The sequence below is a fragment of the Carettochelys insculpta genome, chromosome 4, assembly GCF_033958435.1.
Source record: "Carettochelys insculpta isolate YL-2023 chromosome 4, ASM3395843v1, whole genome shotgun sequence".
In the NCBI taxonomy this organism is placed as follows: Eukaryota; Metazoa; Chordata; order Testudines; family Carettochelyidae; genus Carettochelys; species Carettochelys insculpta.
The window spans coordinates 22,438,396-22,455,954 of NC_134140.1; the positions used below are offsets into that span (position 1 = coordinate 22,438,396).

At 40.4% G+C, this 17,559-nt stretch overlaps 1 protein-coding gene across 4 annotated transcripts in view; it reads right to left on the reverse strand.

Moving 5' to 3' along the window:
* SH3TC1 (SH3 domain and tetratricopeptide repeats 1) overlaps positions 1–17,559 on the reverse strand; it is a 47,020-nt gene that overhangs the window by 9,236 nt on the left and 20,225 nt on the right. For 2 of the 4 annotated variants that reach the window (XR_012645327.1, XM_074992425.1), the window contains exons 6-14: positions 16,540–16,701; positions 15,589–15,766; positions 14,187–14,260; positions 12,671–12,866; positions 10,204–10,337; positions 7,746–7,787; positions 4,067–5,752; positions 1,513–1,693; positions 79–229 (exon numbers count right to left, since the gene is read on the reverse strand). Coding sequence is in view for 3 of the 4 variants with exons in the window: in XM_074992425.1 (XP_074848526.1) it covers positions 79–229; positions 1,513–1,693; positions 4,067–5,752; positions 7,746–7,787; positions 10,204–10,337; positions 12,671–12,866; positions 14,187–14,260; positions 15,589–15,766; positions 16,540–16,701 (2,804 nt within the window). In the remaining variant the exon portion in view is untranslated. The remainder of the gene's footprint in view (positions 1–78; positions 230–1,512; positions 1,694–4,066; positions 5,753–7,745; positions 7,788–10,203; positions 10,338–12,670; positions 12,867–14,186; positions 14,261–15,588; positions 15,767–16,539; positions 16,702–17,559) is intronic. The other 2 variants (XM_074992428.1, XM_074992426.1) reach the window with 2 other exon arrangements.

The window sequence follows — 17,559 nt, forward strand, 5'->3', positions numbered from 1 at the left end:
GACAGGATACTGGGCTAGAAGAATCTTTGGTCTGATCCCATATGGCAATTGGTATATTCTGGATAAAACTCAACATACCTGAATATAAAGATCCACTAACTCATTCTGCCTCAAAATGTAATAGATTTTTCCTGCCTGAAGCCAAGCATATGCCTCTTTCTCCTTCTTCTGAAGATCTATAAATATTCCAAGACTTCTTTTGGTATATTCCAAAGCTGATATGTAAGCCCTGGGGAAAAAAGTAAATCCTAGTAACTGAGTGAATACCTATAACTTTGTCACATCTTTTTACCTTAAATAACGAGAAGTGGATTTACTATTTTCTGTCACATTTCAAATTTTCTTCCTCTCATGGTATAATCTGATAATACTTTCCAGATGATTTTGATACCAGGTTATCACATTTTTCACCTCTTCCGGTTTGGTTTGTTTAATTCTCTCATCCCTTTGTTTGTTAAATTCCAGGTGTAATAAAGTACTACGTTAGGACGGTGTCTTCCAGATATGTCCTTTCTTATGAGCAGTAAGAGTAAGAGACCAGTGGGAACCGCTGGGAAGGAACACAAGGGAGGCACAGACCACGACACACACCCCCCACGCGCACACACGACTCTTCCCTGTGTAACCCACACACCTATGCACGGTTCACTGTCCCACATGCTGGCACCTAGACCACTTCACAAAGAAAGAATGAGTGTCCCCTACAGCCTAAGCTGACAGCCAGCTAGCTTTTAGTTCACACTGTAGAGACACCTGCACTAAGTGCCAGAGGTCCCAGATTTGAGTCTGCCTGTGGGCAAGTACACCTGCACCCGCCCTGGTCTGGGGGAGGCCTGTCCTTAGAAAGGGGTGAGGCCTGGGAGATGAAGCCCAGAAGGGCTGTATTTAGAATGTGGTGAGGCCTCCCCCAGGTCTTGCCTTTTTCCACTATGTCCCCTCCCCGCCTCTGCCTACCCCGCTCCTCCTTCAGTTCCACCCCTTCCCCAAACCCCTCTCAGACCCTGCACATCCAAATGAATGAAGAACCACTGAGCACAGCTGCATCTAAAGAGTATTTTAAAATCACTTCTGGCTGGCAGTATGGAATTTCACCATTGCCCCTAGAATACAAGAAAATCACAGACATGAGGAACATCCCCCTATTATAATAGATAGCTGTGGGGATATGCAGCCATTCACAATTTGATGGGTGTTTGTTGACTTAAGTAAAAGAGTCTCAAGTACAGTTTCTAACAGAAGTGTTTCCATGTATTAATTATGTTGGTGGCTTATGTTAACATCAGCCATTGTCACAGCTAAAACACCAATAGGGCAAATTTTCCAGAAAGTTCAGCGTGTGAAGAGCTGCTGAGCATGACTCCAATTACGAGCATGGAGCCAGGGAAACCTGGCTTGGAGCTCATTTGAAAAGTCACCCCTTTTAAACTCTCAGCTGCAAAGACACACCCTGCCTTTAGAGCTAGAACTTCTCATAAATTCAAAGCAAAAATCAGGTGTCTAAACAGACCTCACCTTTCTGTGCCTATTGAGAGATACAGCTGACTGATGGTCTCCAAAATTTGTCCCTCCAAAACTTTGTCTGACAGTTTCCTCGCCAAGGATAGTTGATATTCATTGTAGATGACACACTGAGCTTCATCTGGAACAACTGTAGTGTAGAATTGACACAGCAACTGAACTGCTTGGAGCTGACCTGGGAAACAGATTAGGAAACAGAAAGGAATACTCAGCATGAATCTTTCCATTAAGCACAAATTAAATGAGCCTTAAGAGAACTCCTTCCTGTTGCTAAAATCCAGAATTGCTGGAACACCATTTCACATACTATCTTTTTCTGATATTGCCCTGTACCATGATAAAAGTTCACTCCATTGCCATCTGCCCTCTGCCATAACTACAGAAGGCTGAACATAATCTCATGCTTACTGTCTTGATAAAAGGCATTAAAAGTATCATCCTTTCTGCATCTCCTGTCAGCTGGTCCCTGAAGTGTCATTCAGAAAGATTAACATTGCAGCTGTTTTGGCCTCCAGGTAACATGTCTTATCCACAGGTAAATGAAAACTTTCCATAATTTTTACAATTTAAAATTGATGTCCTCCATGTTTACTATGTAATTCCTTTCCACTTGAGATACTGCTGGGCACACAGGTATTTTTCATTTACTTTTATTTTTAACTATTTTTTTCTGTCAAGATGTTCATTTTCCAACCTTATTCTTGACAACCTGAAAAGTACAGAAAGAGCATGGGCTTTGTCTTAGTTGCTTCACATTGCTAAACAACACATAACCATATCAAGATACACATCTCAGAGCTGGAGGGGACCCTCAGAGGTCATCGAATCCAGTCCCCTGCCCTCTCAGCAGGACCAAGCACCATCCTGGCCAGATTGTTTTTTTAATCTATTTCCTCCAGACCCCTAAATGGCCTCCTCAAGGACTGAACTCACAAGCCTGGGTTTAGCAGGCCAATGCTCAATCATTAAAGATGATCTCATAGTGCATTTGCACATAGGGATCTGAATTAAAGTAAATTGTGGGACCTCAATTCTGGCATTTTTTAACTTCGAAAGCCTGACTGCAATCTATCAACTGAAGATACTGATATTGTCATAGCAGAGGAATTCCTCACTGTTTTTAATGGTTTTATACTCACAACACCCTGATGAGGTGGGAATTATGATCACACTCTACAAACAGAGAACTTAGCTAAAAACAAAGTACAGGTTGCAACATAATATTGCTTTATTTCTTAATCTCCAGGACTTTAACACTCAAGACTCAAAAACAGAAAGATAAAACAGACTGTTCCATAAGGTAGACACATACAGCTCTTCCCACCTTGCTTGGGGCTGGCTTTCTGCATGCAGGCTGATCACTGAATGGCACACATTGCATGCTTCCCTACAGAGGCTGAGTGGCTCTACAGTTTTATCTGGTTCATGTGGAACTGCAGGTGCAGGGCAGCTGCTGAGCTGGGCACTGCCCCAGCAACTCTGACCCCTGCCCACTACAGAGGACAACCTGTGCGTGTGTGTCGGCGGGGGCGGGGGGTGCACAGAAGGGTTCAAAGGCGAAGCAGGCCTTGTCGGTGGTTTCAGGGCTTTGCAGAGGTGCTGTGAGTAGCAGAAGGGGACTGGGAGCAGCCAGCCTGGAAGCTGCTTGTGTTGCTAGCACAGATGGTGGCACAAAAGAGGGGATACCAGCATCCACCCCGCGGGAGCCTAGCCTGCAAGTAAGACTAAGAAATGTGCTGAGATTTAAAGTGATATCACTGAACACAGTTTTCAATAGACCACACAGAGAAATATTATTTCCCAGTATTTTCTCCACATTTCACAGATGGTGAAATTAGACACAGAGAGGCTAAATGACTTCTCCAAAGTCTCACAGGAAGTTTGTGAGAGGATAGGGAACTGAAAATCACATCTCCTGAGGCAGCCTAGTGCCTAATGTGCCTTCTCTCCTGTCCCCTCTCACATTCATGCTTTCACTGTAAACACAGAATTTCCAGATTTTGAGTCACTCGTAAAACTGTCATGTGAACTGAAAATAAAATATTGCTTAAGGACAAGCTGGAACATACAGGCTATGGTTACACTATAGCACTCTGTCAACAGAAGTCACTGTGAGGAGAGTTTTCTTGACAAAACTTCTGTTGACAGAGTGCACCCACACACAAAAGCTGATCGGACTGCCCAGCTGCTCTCTTGACAAAACCCGAAACCACAACAGACAGGGCTGCCCATTGTTGCAGTGCCCTGTGTGTCCAGAGAAGGCCCGCCCCCTGAAGAGTAGCCACACAGCTTATTTGTTGACAGAATCTGTTGACAGCAGCATTCTGCCTCAAAGCTTTGAGTCAGAACACTGCTGGCAAAAGTGCTGTCCAGATACTGTCAACAAAATGCATTTTGCATGTACATGCGCCACAAGTTTTGTTGACAAAAGTGGAGTTTTGCTGGCAAAACTTGCTAGTGTAACTGTAGCCACACAGACAGCAAATATTCCCAAACACCCAGGTACAGCAAAAAGTATTTTAAACACAAGAAAGACAAATGTACTTACTTTCCAAATGATCTCTTGCCATTGCCAGCCACAATGCCCATTCATAATAAAATCGTCCTCTTTTCTTATGAGATCCATTAGCATAACTGGATCCCAGTTGGAGGAGGACTTGAGTAAAATCATGGCCAAAGTCCAAGCTTGGAAGACCAGAGAATAGCTTTACTGCTTGGACGTAATAATGTTCAGCCAAACAATTTGCTCCGGAATGCAGACAAAGTGTTCCAAAATTAGCCAGAACGATAGCATGGTTGTGTACCAGATCCATCTCTTCTGATATGTGCAGAGCTTTGTAGTAACTCACAGCAGCTTGTTTTATGTTGTTGGTTTGTCTCAAAGCAATGGCAGTCATATTATAAATAACACCTAACTGTTGAGGACTACTCAACGAAGAGTCAAGAATAGCATTTAAGATGGACAAAGCTACAGTATTTTGCCTGTGGAGAATATATAACCAAGCAAGTGAAACTAAATGGTTAATAGTTTCTTCAACCTGGGCAGAAGTACTGAAGTCCAGTACTTTCTTCATATAAACAATGGCTTCTCCATACTGCCTGTGATGACTGTACAGTTGTGATAAGCTAAGATAAATTGTGCTGCATAGTTTTTGCTGCCCATTGGTATATGCTGAGGAAAGTGCCTGTCTGAGATAAGGTGCCATTTGGGATGGGAGCATTTGTCCAGCTTTCCTTATCCTATGAAGGTTGGGAGCATTTTTGGTGACTAAATCAATGCTTGTCAAAAAGTCCGTTAAAGTACACAACCCCTGAGAAGAAGCAACCTTTATGCAACTTAGCACAATGTGTGGCAAGCATTTTTGATTGTAGGACTCACCTAGTTTAAAATAGCAGTCAACTGACATTGAGCTGTTCTGTAAATTCAAGTCATTGTTCAAAAGTTGCAGCCTTTCTAAGAATGGCAGTGCCTCTTCACATTTTTTAAGTTTTGTGTAATGTTTTGCCAATAGAAAGCATGCTCTGGCTTCTGCAGGCTTGCTCTGACTCAGTATTGTCTTCTTCAAAGCATACCTTAGGATGTCTGATTCCATGTCAGTGCTACAGATGTAGCTGGGAATTCCCATGAGCAGGGAAGTAACTTTGTCAAAAATATGTGCACATTTTTCTTTGTTCTTCTGTTTCAAGTAGATGGCTGTTAGATTTGTATAAAGAGCCACTACAAGATGCAGGTCACCAAAGTGTCCTCTTATAGCTCCTAAGGCTTCTTCAAAGTAAACACGAGCTTGGGAAAATTTGAGCTTTCTAACACTCAGTCTACCCAAGAGAAAGCAAAGCCTTGTGAGGGCCCAAGGCAGATTTGCTTTCTTTGCTGCCTCCCTTGCCAGTCCAAAATAGCCAACCAGTTCTTCTTCACTACTATATCCATAAAATGTGCTATTAAGAAATGGGAAGGAGAAGTCATACAAGTTTTTGAAGTGCACCTCATACTCTTTACTGTTTAAGAACAACAATAATGACTCAGAGATCCCAGGCTCTTGATCTTCATCATCTTGTTGTATGCAGAAACGTGCCTCTTCAACCAGTGAACAAGGCTGCTGGTTTGAAGAGCTAGGAAAGTCATTTCCTTGATTATATGTCTCTTTTGGCTGGAAATCTTTGCATTTCTTTAAGAATTCTTCTACCATCTCCCTCATTCTACTGGAGTCTGTATCGGATGAGGGATGCTGTATTTCTGCAATTCAAAAGCAAGTTAAAGATCCAACTGATATCTATGGATATAGATAAATTTATGGGAAAGGAAATTAAAGCAAAATTATTTAACAAAAATAGTGTAAAGAAAATGAAAAACAGAGCTTCATTTTTACTTGAGAAGACATTTGGTTTTATGTTCTTCAGTGAAACAAAATAATTGTGGGAAGGTTATAAATATAGCTAGTTGAGAAAATGGGTATTTTTCCCCACTTTAAAAAAAAAAACAAAAACACCCAAACATTTTTCCCTCCAAAATGTTTGTTGCTGAAAACTGCCAAAAATTGAAATAAATTTCAGGTGAAAAATACCAAAAATCTCTCTCTCTGAATAACGTAAGATAGAATCAGTTTGGCCTTTTTGATTGGTTGTTCTCTGACAAAAGTATATAACAATCAAGAAAAGAAAACTCCCTAAAAAATTTTTCATTTCATTTAAAACTCAAATTTTACAACTAAAACAATTCATAGAAATTTTAACCACCTCTAGCTGTAAAAAGCCATTAATAGTAAAAAATAATTGTAATAATAATAGTAAAAATAATTGTAATAATATTTTGTTATATTTGCGTAACTCTGACCAGAGGACTATACTGGAAAAATTAAAGATGTAGCAGGTGTATAAGTTTCAGTGATGAGCCTTTTTCAGTTAATGAAAAATGAGTCTAGAATGAGTTAGATCTCTACTGCATTTGTTGCACTCACATACAAGAGGCAAATCCTGGTTCCTCCAACCCTTTAGCAATGGAACTGGCATGGGCTGGGGAAAATGGGGGAGCAATGTGCAGGATGTGCATCTGGGGTGGAAGAATCCCAAGCGTTATTATAGGCTGGGGACGAACTGGCTCAGCAGCAGTACAGTGGAAAGGGACCTAGGGTTATGGTGGATGAAAGGCTGGATAGTAAATAGTGTGCCCTTGCAGCCAAGAAGGCTAATGGCATATTAGGGGGCATTAGGAGGAGCATTTCAAGCACATCTAGAGAAGTGGTTGTTCCCGTCTATTTGGCACTGGTGAGGCCACATCTGGAATATTGTGTCCAGTTTTGGGCCCCCCAGTATAAAAAGGATGTGGATGTGTTACAGCAGGTTCAGTGGAGAGCGAAAAAAATGATTAAGGGGCTCGAGCACATGACCTACGAGGAGAGGCTGAGGGATTTGGGCTTATTTAGTTTGCAGAAGAGACGACTGAGAGGTGATTTAATAGCAGCCTTCAACCTTCTGAAGGGGAGCTCTAAAGAGGATAGTGAGAAATTGTTCTCAGTGGTGTCAGATAGCAGAACAAGGAGCAATGGTCTGAAGTTAAAGTAGGAGGGGTGTAGGTTGGATGTGAAGAAAAACTACTTCACCAGGAGTGTGGTGAAGGACTGGAATGCACTGCCTAGAAAGGTAGTGGATTGTCCATCCCTAGAGGTTCTTAAGCCCCAGCATGACAAGGTCCTGGCTGGGATGACTTAGCTGGGGTTGATCATGCTTGAAGCAGGGGACTGGAATAGATGGCTTCTTGAGGTCCCTTGCAGCCCTATGATTCTGCAGGTCACTCAGGATATGAAATACAAATAATGAAATTAAATGGCACCACATTCTACACCACAAAATACCATCAGAAAAAAAAAACCATTCATTAGACAATCACACACCAAAAGCATGCAAGTGTTTGTAGCACATTCTGAAAGCTGCTAGATTTTAGAACTGAACGTTTCATGGGTGTCATATAACACATTCTGCCTTCCTAGCCAGAGAAATTATAGCAGACTGCATGGCATGTGGCCAATCTGCAAGGGAAAGGAAAAGTCCAAAACAAAGCATATAACAACAATATGGATTCACAAAACTTGTCTGTGAACAAAAGAGGGGAAAAATCTTGCCAAACAGAAACAATTTTAAAAAGAGAAAACCTGTCAATTTTCCACTATAAGATCAGAAACAAAGAGCAGAGATGATCAAACATAATATAAAATATATATTATACACTTTACCTTGTTCTTGAGGGTTCTGAAATTCTAATTCTTCTAATCTGTCTGAAAGAAAATGAAAATAGCACTAGTAAATTATACTCGGTCTTTTAGCTAGCAGGGCTAGTTAATCCTTTCCACATGTAAAATTTCAGGTAGGTTATGGTCATTAAAAAAATGGATCCTTTTTCTAAACTTCTAAAAATTAACAAAGAAACTTAGTTCACTGCTACACTACTCTCATATTTATAACTTGTGCCTTCTATATTATTATACTCATTCCTGTTCTTTGCATGTTCATTTCACAACATATAATACTTAGGAGTAATTGTATCTCTTCCTGAGCATAAGGCAGCGTGCCACTTCAAACTTACCTGGCGCAGTAGTATTTTAACCTGGAATGGGTAGTTGTTGCATTTCACAATATTTATACTAATCTATAGATACTATGATAATATAGGGCTACAAAACATGACCTATGTGGGGAGATTAAACAAACCCAGTTCTTTCAGTTTGGAAAAGAGAAAAGAGAGGTGATACCTGTTTTCAAATACCTAAAATGGTATTACTAGGAGGAGGGAGAAAAAAATTATTCGCCTTAACCTCTGATTATAGGACAAGCTATAGGCTTAAAAGTGCCTCCTGAGCACTATAGGTTGGATATTAGAAAAAACTTTCTAATTATCAGGGTTGTTAAGCACAGGAATAAATAGCCTACAGAAGGTGTGAAAGCTCCATCACTGGAGATATTTAAAAGAAGGTTAGAAAAATATTGGTCGAGGATGAATGAGATTCATGGGTTTTAACTACTGTGCCACAATAAACTGCTGTGCCATGAGACATGTCCAACTGTGCCATGACATTTCATAAGGGTACCATCCTATGCTCCCACAGAGACGTCCAGGAGCTCCACACCACCCAGACCAGACTTTGCTTCTGAAAGCTTCATGAAGACAGGGAACAGCTGGTTGCTATTGAAGAGGAGCCTGTGGATCACTGCCAGGAAGAACTCCTCCTTTCCCTCATCCTATGAGTCCATAAACAGGCCCTGTTGCAACTTTGGCTGGACAGAGGCCAAGATAGGAAGTGACCCAGGGAGCAGACTGGGTGGCATCCACCTCTAGGCTGCATAGCCAACCTGCCACTCACAGGGACCAGTGGAGCAGGAAGGGCTTGGGTTCACCCACCACCAGCTCCACAGACTTCCACCACTGGATAATACCACTGGACTTAGAAACAACCAGCCGCCCCCTCCTGCAACACACCATAAGACATGTTCTCACGGCTCATCTCTGAAGCTCCTTCAGTTTATCGCCATCCTTTCAGAACTGGACACACACACTATATTAACAGTGGTTGCACCAGTGACAAATGAAGAGATAAAATAATCTCTCTATCCCTACTTGAAATTCCCCTGATAGTGTATACAAGGACAGTATTAGCCTATTTTGGTCATCACTTTGCACAGGGAGCTCATGATTATCACCATCACCTCCAAATCTTTGTCAAAGTCACTGCTTCCCAGGATAAAGTCAACTGTCCTGCAAGCATGGCCTACAATTGTTGTTCCTAGTAAAAAAGTGGGAGGAGAATGGCCACTTGTTGTTTCTTTCTGTGCATTGAAGTGTGAGAGGGCTTTGATAATGATAATCACTACAGCAAAAACTACACTGCTATAAGAACAAGAATGTTATTTCTTTGTACTACACTTGGAGAGCTCATTCAACCACAAAGGTGTGTGTTTGCATTAATATTTAACCTTAACTGAGAACACTACAAAGCCAACAGTATCTGGCTGTATGCACTGCATCTTTTACAATGCAGCACAGAAAGCTGTAAGATTATTTAACTGTGGAACTATTCCTTGGAGACACTGTGGAAGCAACACAGAGGCTATGTCTACACTAGCCCCCTCCCCTTTCAAAAGGGGGATGCTAATGAGGTGCTGCAATGAATATGGAGTGCCTCATTAGCATAATGGTGGCTGCGGCACTTCAAAAGTGTCACTTTTGATCACATGCGGCTCGTCTACATGGTCTCCTTTCAAAAATGAGCCCATGTAGACGAGCCACGTGCAATCTCACAGTGCCGCAGCCACCATTATGCTAATGAGGTGCTGCGTATTCATTGCAGCGTCTCATTAGCATATCCTGAAGAGTCTAATTTGTATCCCCCTTTCAAAAGGGGGTGCTAGTGTAGACATAGTCAGAGTCACTCAAAAGTGGTTACGAAAGAATGGGTGAATATCCTGGAGTGATAATCTTGTATCCGATGGAGAACTGTGTGGATAATCTAAACAGATTTTCCATGTGCAATTTCTAGGATACAAATGCCCCTGCCAATACAGTTCAAAATTTCCGTAAATGGGGAAATATCTCATTGAAACATAGAAAGAATCAATAAAAATGATTGAGGATTAATGAAAAGTAGGCATATATCCTCAAGACAGACGGCATCCCTCAAACATAGAACTCCTTCTTACCTAATCTATACACAGTGCAAACTTCTGTGTTTGATGTTTGCTTCAATAAATGCACCACATCCTCTTCCACGATGTTTTTTGCTTTCGCGAAAAACAATTTCTCCTCATCATCAAGAAATTCCAGACTTTGTTCTCTATGAAAGGGAACAATAAGACTAAATAACAACTGTTATCACAATTCTTCTCTCATTCCTTTGCATTATTAATATATTTGGCTTCCATAGCACAAAGGAAATAACATGTGCTGTGTCCACCTCTATGAACTTGCCCACTAGAGGCTATCAGCCTACTACTGCAATCCACTAGAGTTAGTTCAAACATCATAGGCCTGAGCTGCAGAACTGAATGTCCCAGGTTTAAATCCTGCTAACAAACCATGCACAGGTTTATTACAGCTTGCACTTGTTATAGGAAAAGATGAAAAATCTTTGTAATACCACAGAACTCATGAACAAAGCTTATGACAGTAAGGCTGTGGCCAGACTTGGCCAAAATTTCAAAATGGCCATGCAAATGGCCATTTAGAAGATTACTAATGAGGCGCTGAATTGAATATTCAGCGCCTCATTAGCATTAGGATGCTTCTAGCCACAGCTCTTTGAAAGTGCCACTTTCGAACACACGCGGCTTGGTGTGGCAAGAAGGGGGTCCTTTTCAAAAGGACCCTGCACATTTCTAAATCCCCTTATTCCCCTCAGCTGAGAGGAATAAGGGGATTTTGAAATGTGTGGGGCCCTTTTGAGGAGTACCCCCCATGTAGCCACTCGCATTCGAAAGCGCCACTTTCGAAACACCATGGCCAGAAGCATCCTAATGCTAATGAGGCCCTGAATTGAATATTCAGTTCAGCGCCTCATTAGTAATCTTCGAAATGGCCATTTGCAGGGCCATTTTGAAATTTTGGCCAAGTGTGGCCACAGCCTAATCGTGCACGCAAATGTGCACTGATGAAGTCAATTGTTCATGCTGGTAATCCCTCTTTGGCTGTGTCTACACTTGCATTCCTCTTTTGAAAGGAGGTATGCAAATGAGGTAAATCAAAAATGCAAATGAGGTGTAGATCTGCATATCTGGCACCTCATTTGCATAATCTTATTTCGAAATTGCTTTCTTCGAAAGAACAAAAGCAGTGTAGACACCGCTCTTTCGAAAGTAAACCCCATCTTCGAAAGAATCCTTCTTCCTTTTTTTTGATGGGAAGAAGGATTCTTTCAAAGATGGGTTTTACTTTCGAAAGAGCAGTGTCTACACTGCTTTTCTTTTCTTGAAAGAAGATATTTCAAAATAAGAATACACAAATGAGGTACCAGACATGCAAATATGCACTCCATTTGCATTTTTGATTTACCTCATTTGCATACCTCTTTCAAGAGAGAAATGCAATTGTAGAAACAGCCTTCAACTTCAAGAGAAGTTTTATCAGCATTTCTGTACCATGGAAGCATTTCATTACACCAGTCATTTTGCTGTGGTAAGATTGCATGTAACATAGTATTGCTTTTCTAGTAATCTTTTTTAAAAGGCAAATTTTCAATAGGCCTCAAAAGTCACACCAGCAAGTTTTATAAACTCACTCTTCCACTGGACCCCCATCATATGTTTGAATCAACAAGCTCCACTCTGTTCAAGTCAAGATGATACAACCTGCAGTATCCACAAAATATGCCTCAGAATAGAAGGTCTGCAACCTATCCTAGGAAAGTTAGGCATTACCAGAGAAGCCAACAGCTTTGCTGGGCCCCTGGGCACGGTGTGTGTGGAGAGGCAGGTCTGTGCTCTCTGAAGGGACATGGGTGAGGGGTGAGACCAGGGGTGAGACCAGAAGGGGTGAGGCCAGGGCAGCCAGCCCTGAGTGCTGCCCAGACCTTGCTGAGGCCCCTCTGCCCTGAGGCAGCCCTCGGAGGCACCGACAGCATGCCTCATGGCACTCTGGCCATGATTTAAAAGGGTCTGGGGCTCTGACTGATGCCTCCACCATTGTATTAGTGGTGGTAGCAGCCAGGAGCCTTGGGCCCTTTTCAATTGCCAGGTCCCACGGTAATTGCCCCCATTCCATCCCCTCCCCTACCCCTGTTGGTGGGCCTGGGAGTTACCCTCAGGCTCCTGGCAGGTTACCAGGATGGTCCCTGTTTGAAGCTTGGGTGCCTCTGTCTAATATGAACCACTGAAAGTCACTGACCGTGGAAACTACTGAAATGAAAAGACCTGTGGTAAGAAAAAAAAAGACTGATCCAATTGGGTCTTATGTGAGCTGCTCACATTTGGATCTGGGTCACTAATGGAGGAGAAGATGCTTATACTGCAATTTTCTTTATTTGTGTTTGTTTATACAAATGTATCTCGCAATCAAATCTCCATAAAGAGATCTCAGAGTTTTACAAACAAGAGGTTTAATAAAAGACTAAAGAAAAATTGTCCGTGCCCCTTTAAATTAATTGGTCAAAAGTATTATGCACCTAGTACTTACTCAGTTCCAGAGAGGTCAGGTGTAACGTGGCTGGTCTTTACAAAACCCATCTGACCACTAAGCGTATGCCTTCCAACAAACCACTCCAAGCATTCTATGAAGTATCCAATGATTTCAATTTTGTCTCCACTCTGGAAGCTAATCTCTTCAGGCACAGCACTTTCATAACTAATCACTGCTTGAGATGACCCCGTGGCTAAATAATAAGGTTTTGGAGATGCATGAATTTGATAATAAGACTATATAAGCTTTTAACATCATGGTGACGCAGCACAATAAGAGAGTATATGATGGCCAAAGACAGTCCTGGCATAGCTTGCGAATTACACTCACAGTGAGGAAAGTTTATTAGTTTTTCATGTTTAAAAGCAAGCAAATTGTGTAAGGCATAAAGTCTCTCATGGTCCTTTATCTCTTATTCAAAGTATATTCAAAATTCCACTTATTTTGAAGGTGAACATAATGGTCATAGACCTACTGTTAAAAACAGACTAGGAAAGAAAATCCTGCAATACCTGCTTGTGCCTTTCATAGAAAGAAAGCCTCCAGAATGAGGTTACAGTAAGCCCTGTGGAAGCAGGAGCTAGTATGGTGCAAAGAAAAGTAATAAAAAACAAGGACAAGTTGTTTGTTCATTTAAAAATAAGTCTTCTCCTTTCTTCCAACCAATCCAGTAATAACTAGTGTTCTTATCATTTCAGATACTACCTACAATAAAAATATGTCTAGTGCTAGTTTCTTGCTTCCTGCCAAAGCTGTGGGTCTTTTGGTGTTACTGATTGTTCTACAGTAAATCAATGTGAATCCATGCCTGGTGTACCTATTAAGCAGAGATATGACATTGCCCTAATCTAGAGCTATAATGATTGGGAGGAGCCAAACGAGGGAAAACAAAAGAAGCTAGAGCTACAAAATAATGAAATCACATGCTACTTGGACTATTTTAGAAAAAAATGTGTGTAAGCCAACGTGTGTGTAAGTTGCACACCGGTTCGTTATATATAAATGGTTGGGTTTTCCAATTTTCCTCCCTTTTTTTTTAAGCAAACATTAAATGTCAGAACCATGGAATGGTTTATGAATGCATTCTGATTGTATTATATTCTTTATCCACATTATATATGTGCCTGGAAGTATGAATGCATGTTTATGAGAAAAACAATAAAATAAAATAAAATTGAAAAGTCATCAGGCTGACGACAAACCTTCAGAGTTTAGAAATCTGCTAGACATCATTGCTAGACGTTAAATAGACACATTGCTATTGCCTGTAAAGCACTTCTGGATGAAATACACTCAGCGATTTGCCATGCTTAAATACAGCTGTAGTCAGAAGTTTATACCAACACTCCTATATTACAGCACTGTAACTGCTATGACAACTTTGTTATTGTAGTATAGCTAAATGAGAAGATGCCACCATTAGCAAGCCCTGTAAAATCTAACTCTGGAATTTATATAGTGGTGTTCAAACATCTAAAAAAGAAGATGCAAACATTTAGATGTAATTTCTTACCTATTTTTTTGCTGCACTTAGTCTCCATTTTGCTACCATAATTAATGGGATCAGAGTATATTCTAAGAAACCACCTAGAGGAAGGAAAAAAAGGGCACTGGGATAAGTCTCTGAAAAACCTTCCTAGAAGGTTTTCCATAGTGGCAGGACTATTCTAAACGCCTATTCTTCAAACTTTTATTCATTTCAGTGCTTCTGCCTACCCACTGTAAGTAAGTATACAACTTTTACCATTGAGATAACTGAGGACCATACAGTCTGGAAGAGACTGGAAATATAACGGTACAACATTCAGTCCATTTCATGATTATGCTACAGGTTCAACCCCTCTAGTCCAGAATTTCCTTGTCCAGGAACATCTGTAATCCAGCAAGATTTTAGTTACCTGGACAATCACTTATCATCGGTGTGGCCAAGTTTCCTGTGGTCCCATAAAGTTTGTTTAGAGTCACCAATCCTGGCTTTCAGCGTTCTGTGCTGTTATTTAGCTCTAATTTACCACTAAATGTCTCTTAAGAGCCCAGTAAGCAGTGGAAGTGTTGGCAATGCTGCTAGCCAATACTGACCTTCTGTGGACAAGCACCATTTGGCACCAGTCTAGTTCCAAGGGTGCCAAATGCGAGAAATTCAACTGGAAGAAGAAAGGGGAACTGAGGAAGGGCGGGGGGGGGAGGGGCAGTGCGGGGGGAAAAAAATCACACCAAAAAAAAAAAAATCACTATTTTTTCTCATAATCCTTGGTTGAAATTTTCATTTGATGCAAATTTGTTCAGCTGTTCTACCTCTAAAGGTTTTAAATGACCACAGCATTCAATTATTTTATAAAATAAGGTAACAAAGCAGCAACAATGGCATTTAGTCATATAATAGAGCTGTGCTCAGGCATTTAACATGAAATTTACCCTTTATGAATTTCACTATGTTCAAGTTTGCAGAGCTCTAGTAAAACTGCCATGGCTCTTGAAGAACTTGCTTTTTCTTAGGTGAAAGAACTGTCCCTTTTGCTCCCTCCTCTCAGTGGGCCTGGTAACCACCAACAAACTTGTGGGCCCTGCTTCAGCCTTAGATAAGCCAGCAGCACGAATAGAACATCTCTCTGCTGATCAGTGCTTAATTTGTAATGAAAGAGTTGCCAAGCACAAGCAAATAGGTGTTGGGACTCAAGCAATTTATTTTTTTATTAATACCTAATGCAACACGTTCAGGGAGGGGCTGGGGCTCAACCCTGGCACAAATTAAGCACTGAAGCTTACCCCAGTCACCTGTATTTAGGGATTAATGACCCTACCTTAAAAAAAAAAAAAAAAAAAAATCTACAAAATACTTTCAGTTTAAAGTTGTCTATATTTACATGCACAAATTCTTATGTATATTAAATAGAAAATTGAAGTTGGGTACCTACTGATGAAAAGGAATCAAAGGCTCTGTGGCAGCTTTAGACAATAAAGTCAGGTCATAAACCAGTGATTCACCAGGGATACCTTCAGTAACACTTCTGTTCTCTTGATAAAGTTTCACTTCCATGTCTGCAGCTGCTGCTTCTCTTATGATGTTGTCAGGACACAAGACAAAGAAAGTTCCTTCAAAAGAAAAATATATTTAATATTCTACAGAGATTGAGTTGTTTTAATGTTACATGTGGCTTTTGCCAACCATCTAAAATGACTATTTTAATTGATATTAAATAAGAACATTTTATCACAGTTTTAACAGATATTTTAAATTCTAAATTGCATTAGCCAGACTGAATTTAATGCAAAATAGAATATAATTTAAAAGTGCAAAATATGGAGAGTCTCAACACGTAGTATTAACTATTTAATTATTTTAAACTGTAATATTAGACGATGTCGAAGGACTTAAGATATACTAAGTGATACAGTGCTCTAGGCCCTGATTTTGCATGCTGTGCTAACTTTGGTACTAGTGATAGCATTCATGTGAATAAGGTTGCAGAATATAGGTCACTGTATATTTTTAAAGAAGAGGAGTTTTTTAACATTCCTAGGTATTATTATTTACTGGGCTTGTAGAAGAAAACTATTTTAAAAAAATATTCTGCATCTATTTCACACTGTTTACTAAGAAAACTTCTAAAAAGAGTCAAGATTCTACTACCTTTATAAAATACTATGAGTTTTGTTCCAGTTCTTTTTTCTGTGTACATTCTGGTGCAGTTAGTGTCTGATTCAAGCCCCATGAGATCAGTGGAAAGGCTTGCACTGCTTTTCTGGAGATGGAATAAACCCCAACTATTTACTCTTACATTTTCAAAAATAAAATCTTTAAGATGCAGTGGAGACTATACTTGTTACGACATAGGTACCTTTTCACAAAAAACAATCTTCCTTACCTTCCTGTATTAAGAGACCTTTGTACATTAAATTTAGAAACTCTTCATTTATACAGATATCAATGCCAGCTTCTCCTTCTTGGTTATCTTCATCTGCTTCTTGGGAACAAAGCCAGAAAGATTGATCTAGCAACAAATTCTCCATGCAGTGATTTATAAAGCCTAGAAAAAGTAAGATGGTCTCTTTAATTAAATTAACACAAAGACTTCTCCAAAAGGCAATAAATGGTAGTTAGCAGTCATGGAATCCAAATGATTGCTTAAAGTATAATTGCTATTATAGTCTAGTTTTGGCAAACTGCACATACACAATTCTGATCACAAGGGGAATCTATGTGAGACTCAAGGGTGTACACACAAAGAGAAATAATGTATTGATGCTAATTTACTCATCTGAGTATCTGGCCCAGTGGGAATAACAATGAATTTTAAAGATTTTCATGTGTTTTTACTGCCAAAAAAAAAAAAAAAAAAAGGCATTACACCAGATTATTTAAGGGATGTATTTAAGAAATGGCCATGAAGTCTAACTGCTGGGGGGGGGTTGATGTAAGAGAATTCTAATCTAAGAATATCTTGCTTAGTCAGCCGTTCACCACCTCACGATATGTGCTGTTCACAATGGTCTTGCCAGCCCACTAACCAGCACAGCCTACATCTCTTTTCTTCCTTCATCTTAATAGACTTTATCAATGCAACAAGTCGGACCAGCAATTTCCTACGCCCCCTCATATTTTTCCATCACTAGCCATGCAGAATTAAAGACTCAGAAGCAAAGGCATTGGTAATGGGATCATGAATAAACTAAACAAAAAATTCTGTGTCTACAGATGAAGTTCCCTATCCCTGACATATTCATCTGGTGAATGCACTCACCACTTGCTGAGTCCCAAATGATCAAAATTGTCCTCCATCATTGGATGCTCAGTTTCAGACACCTAAGATGTGCACATCTCCTACAACTCTAGATAAAGTCAGTGGAAGCTACCCGTGTTCAGCAGTTTTCAAACTCAAGCCAAC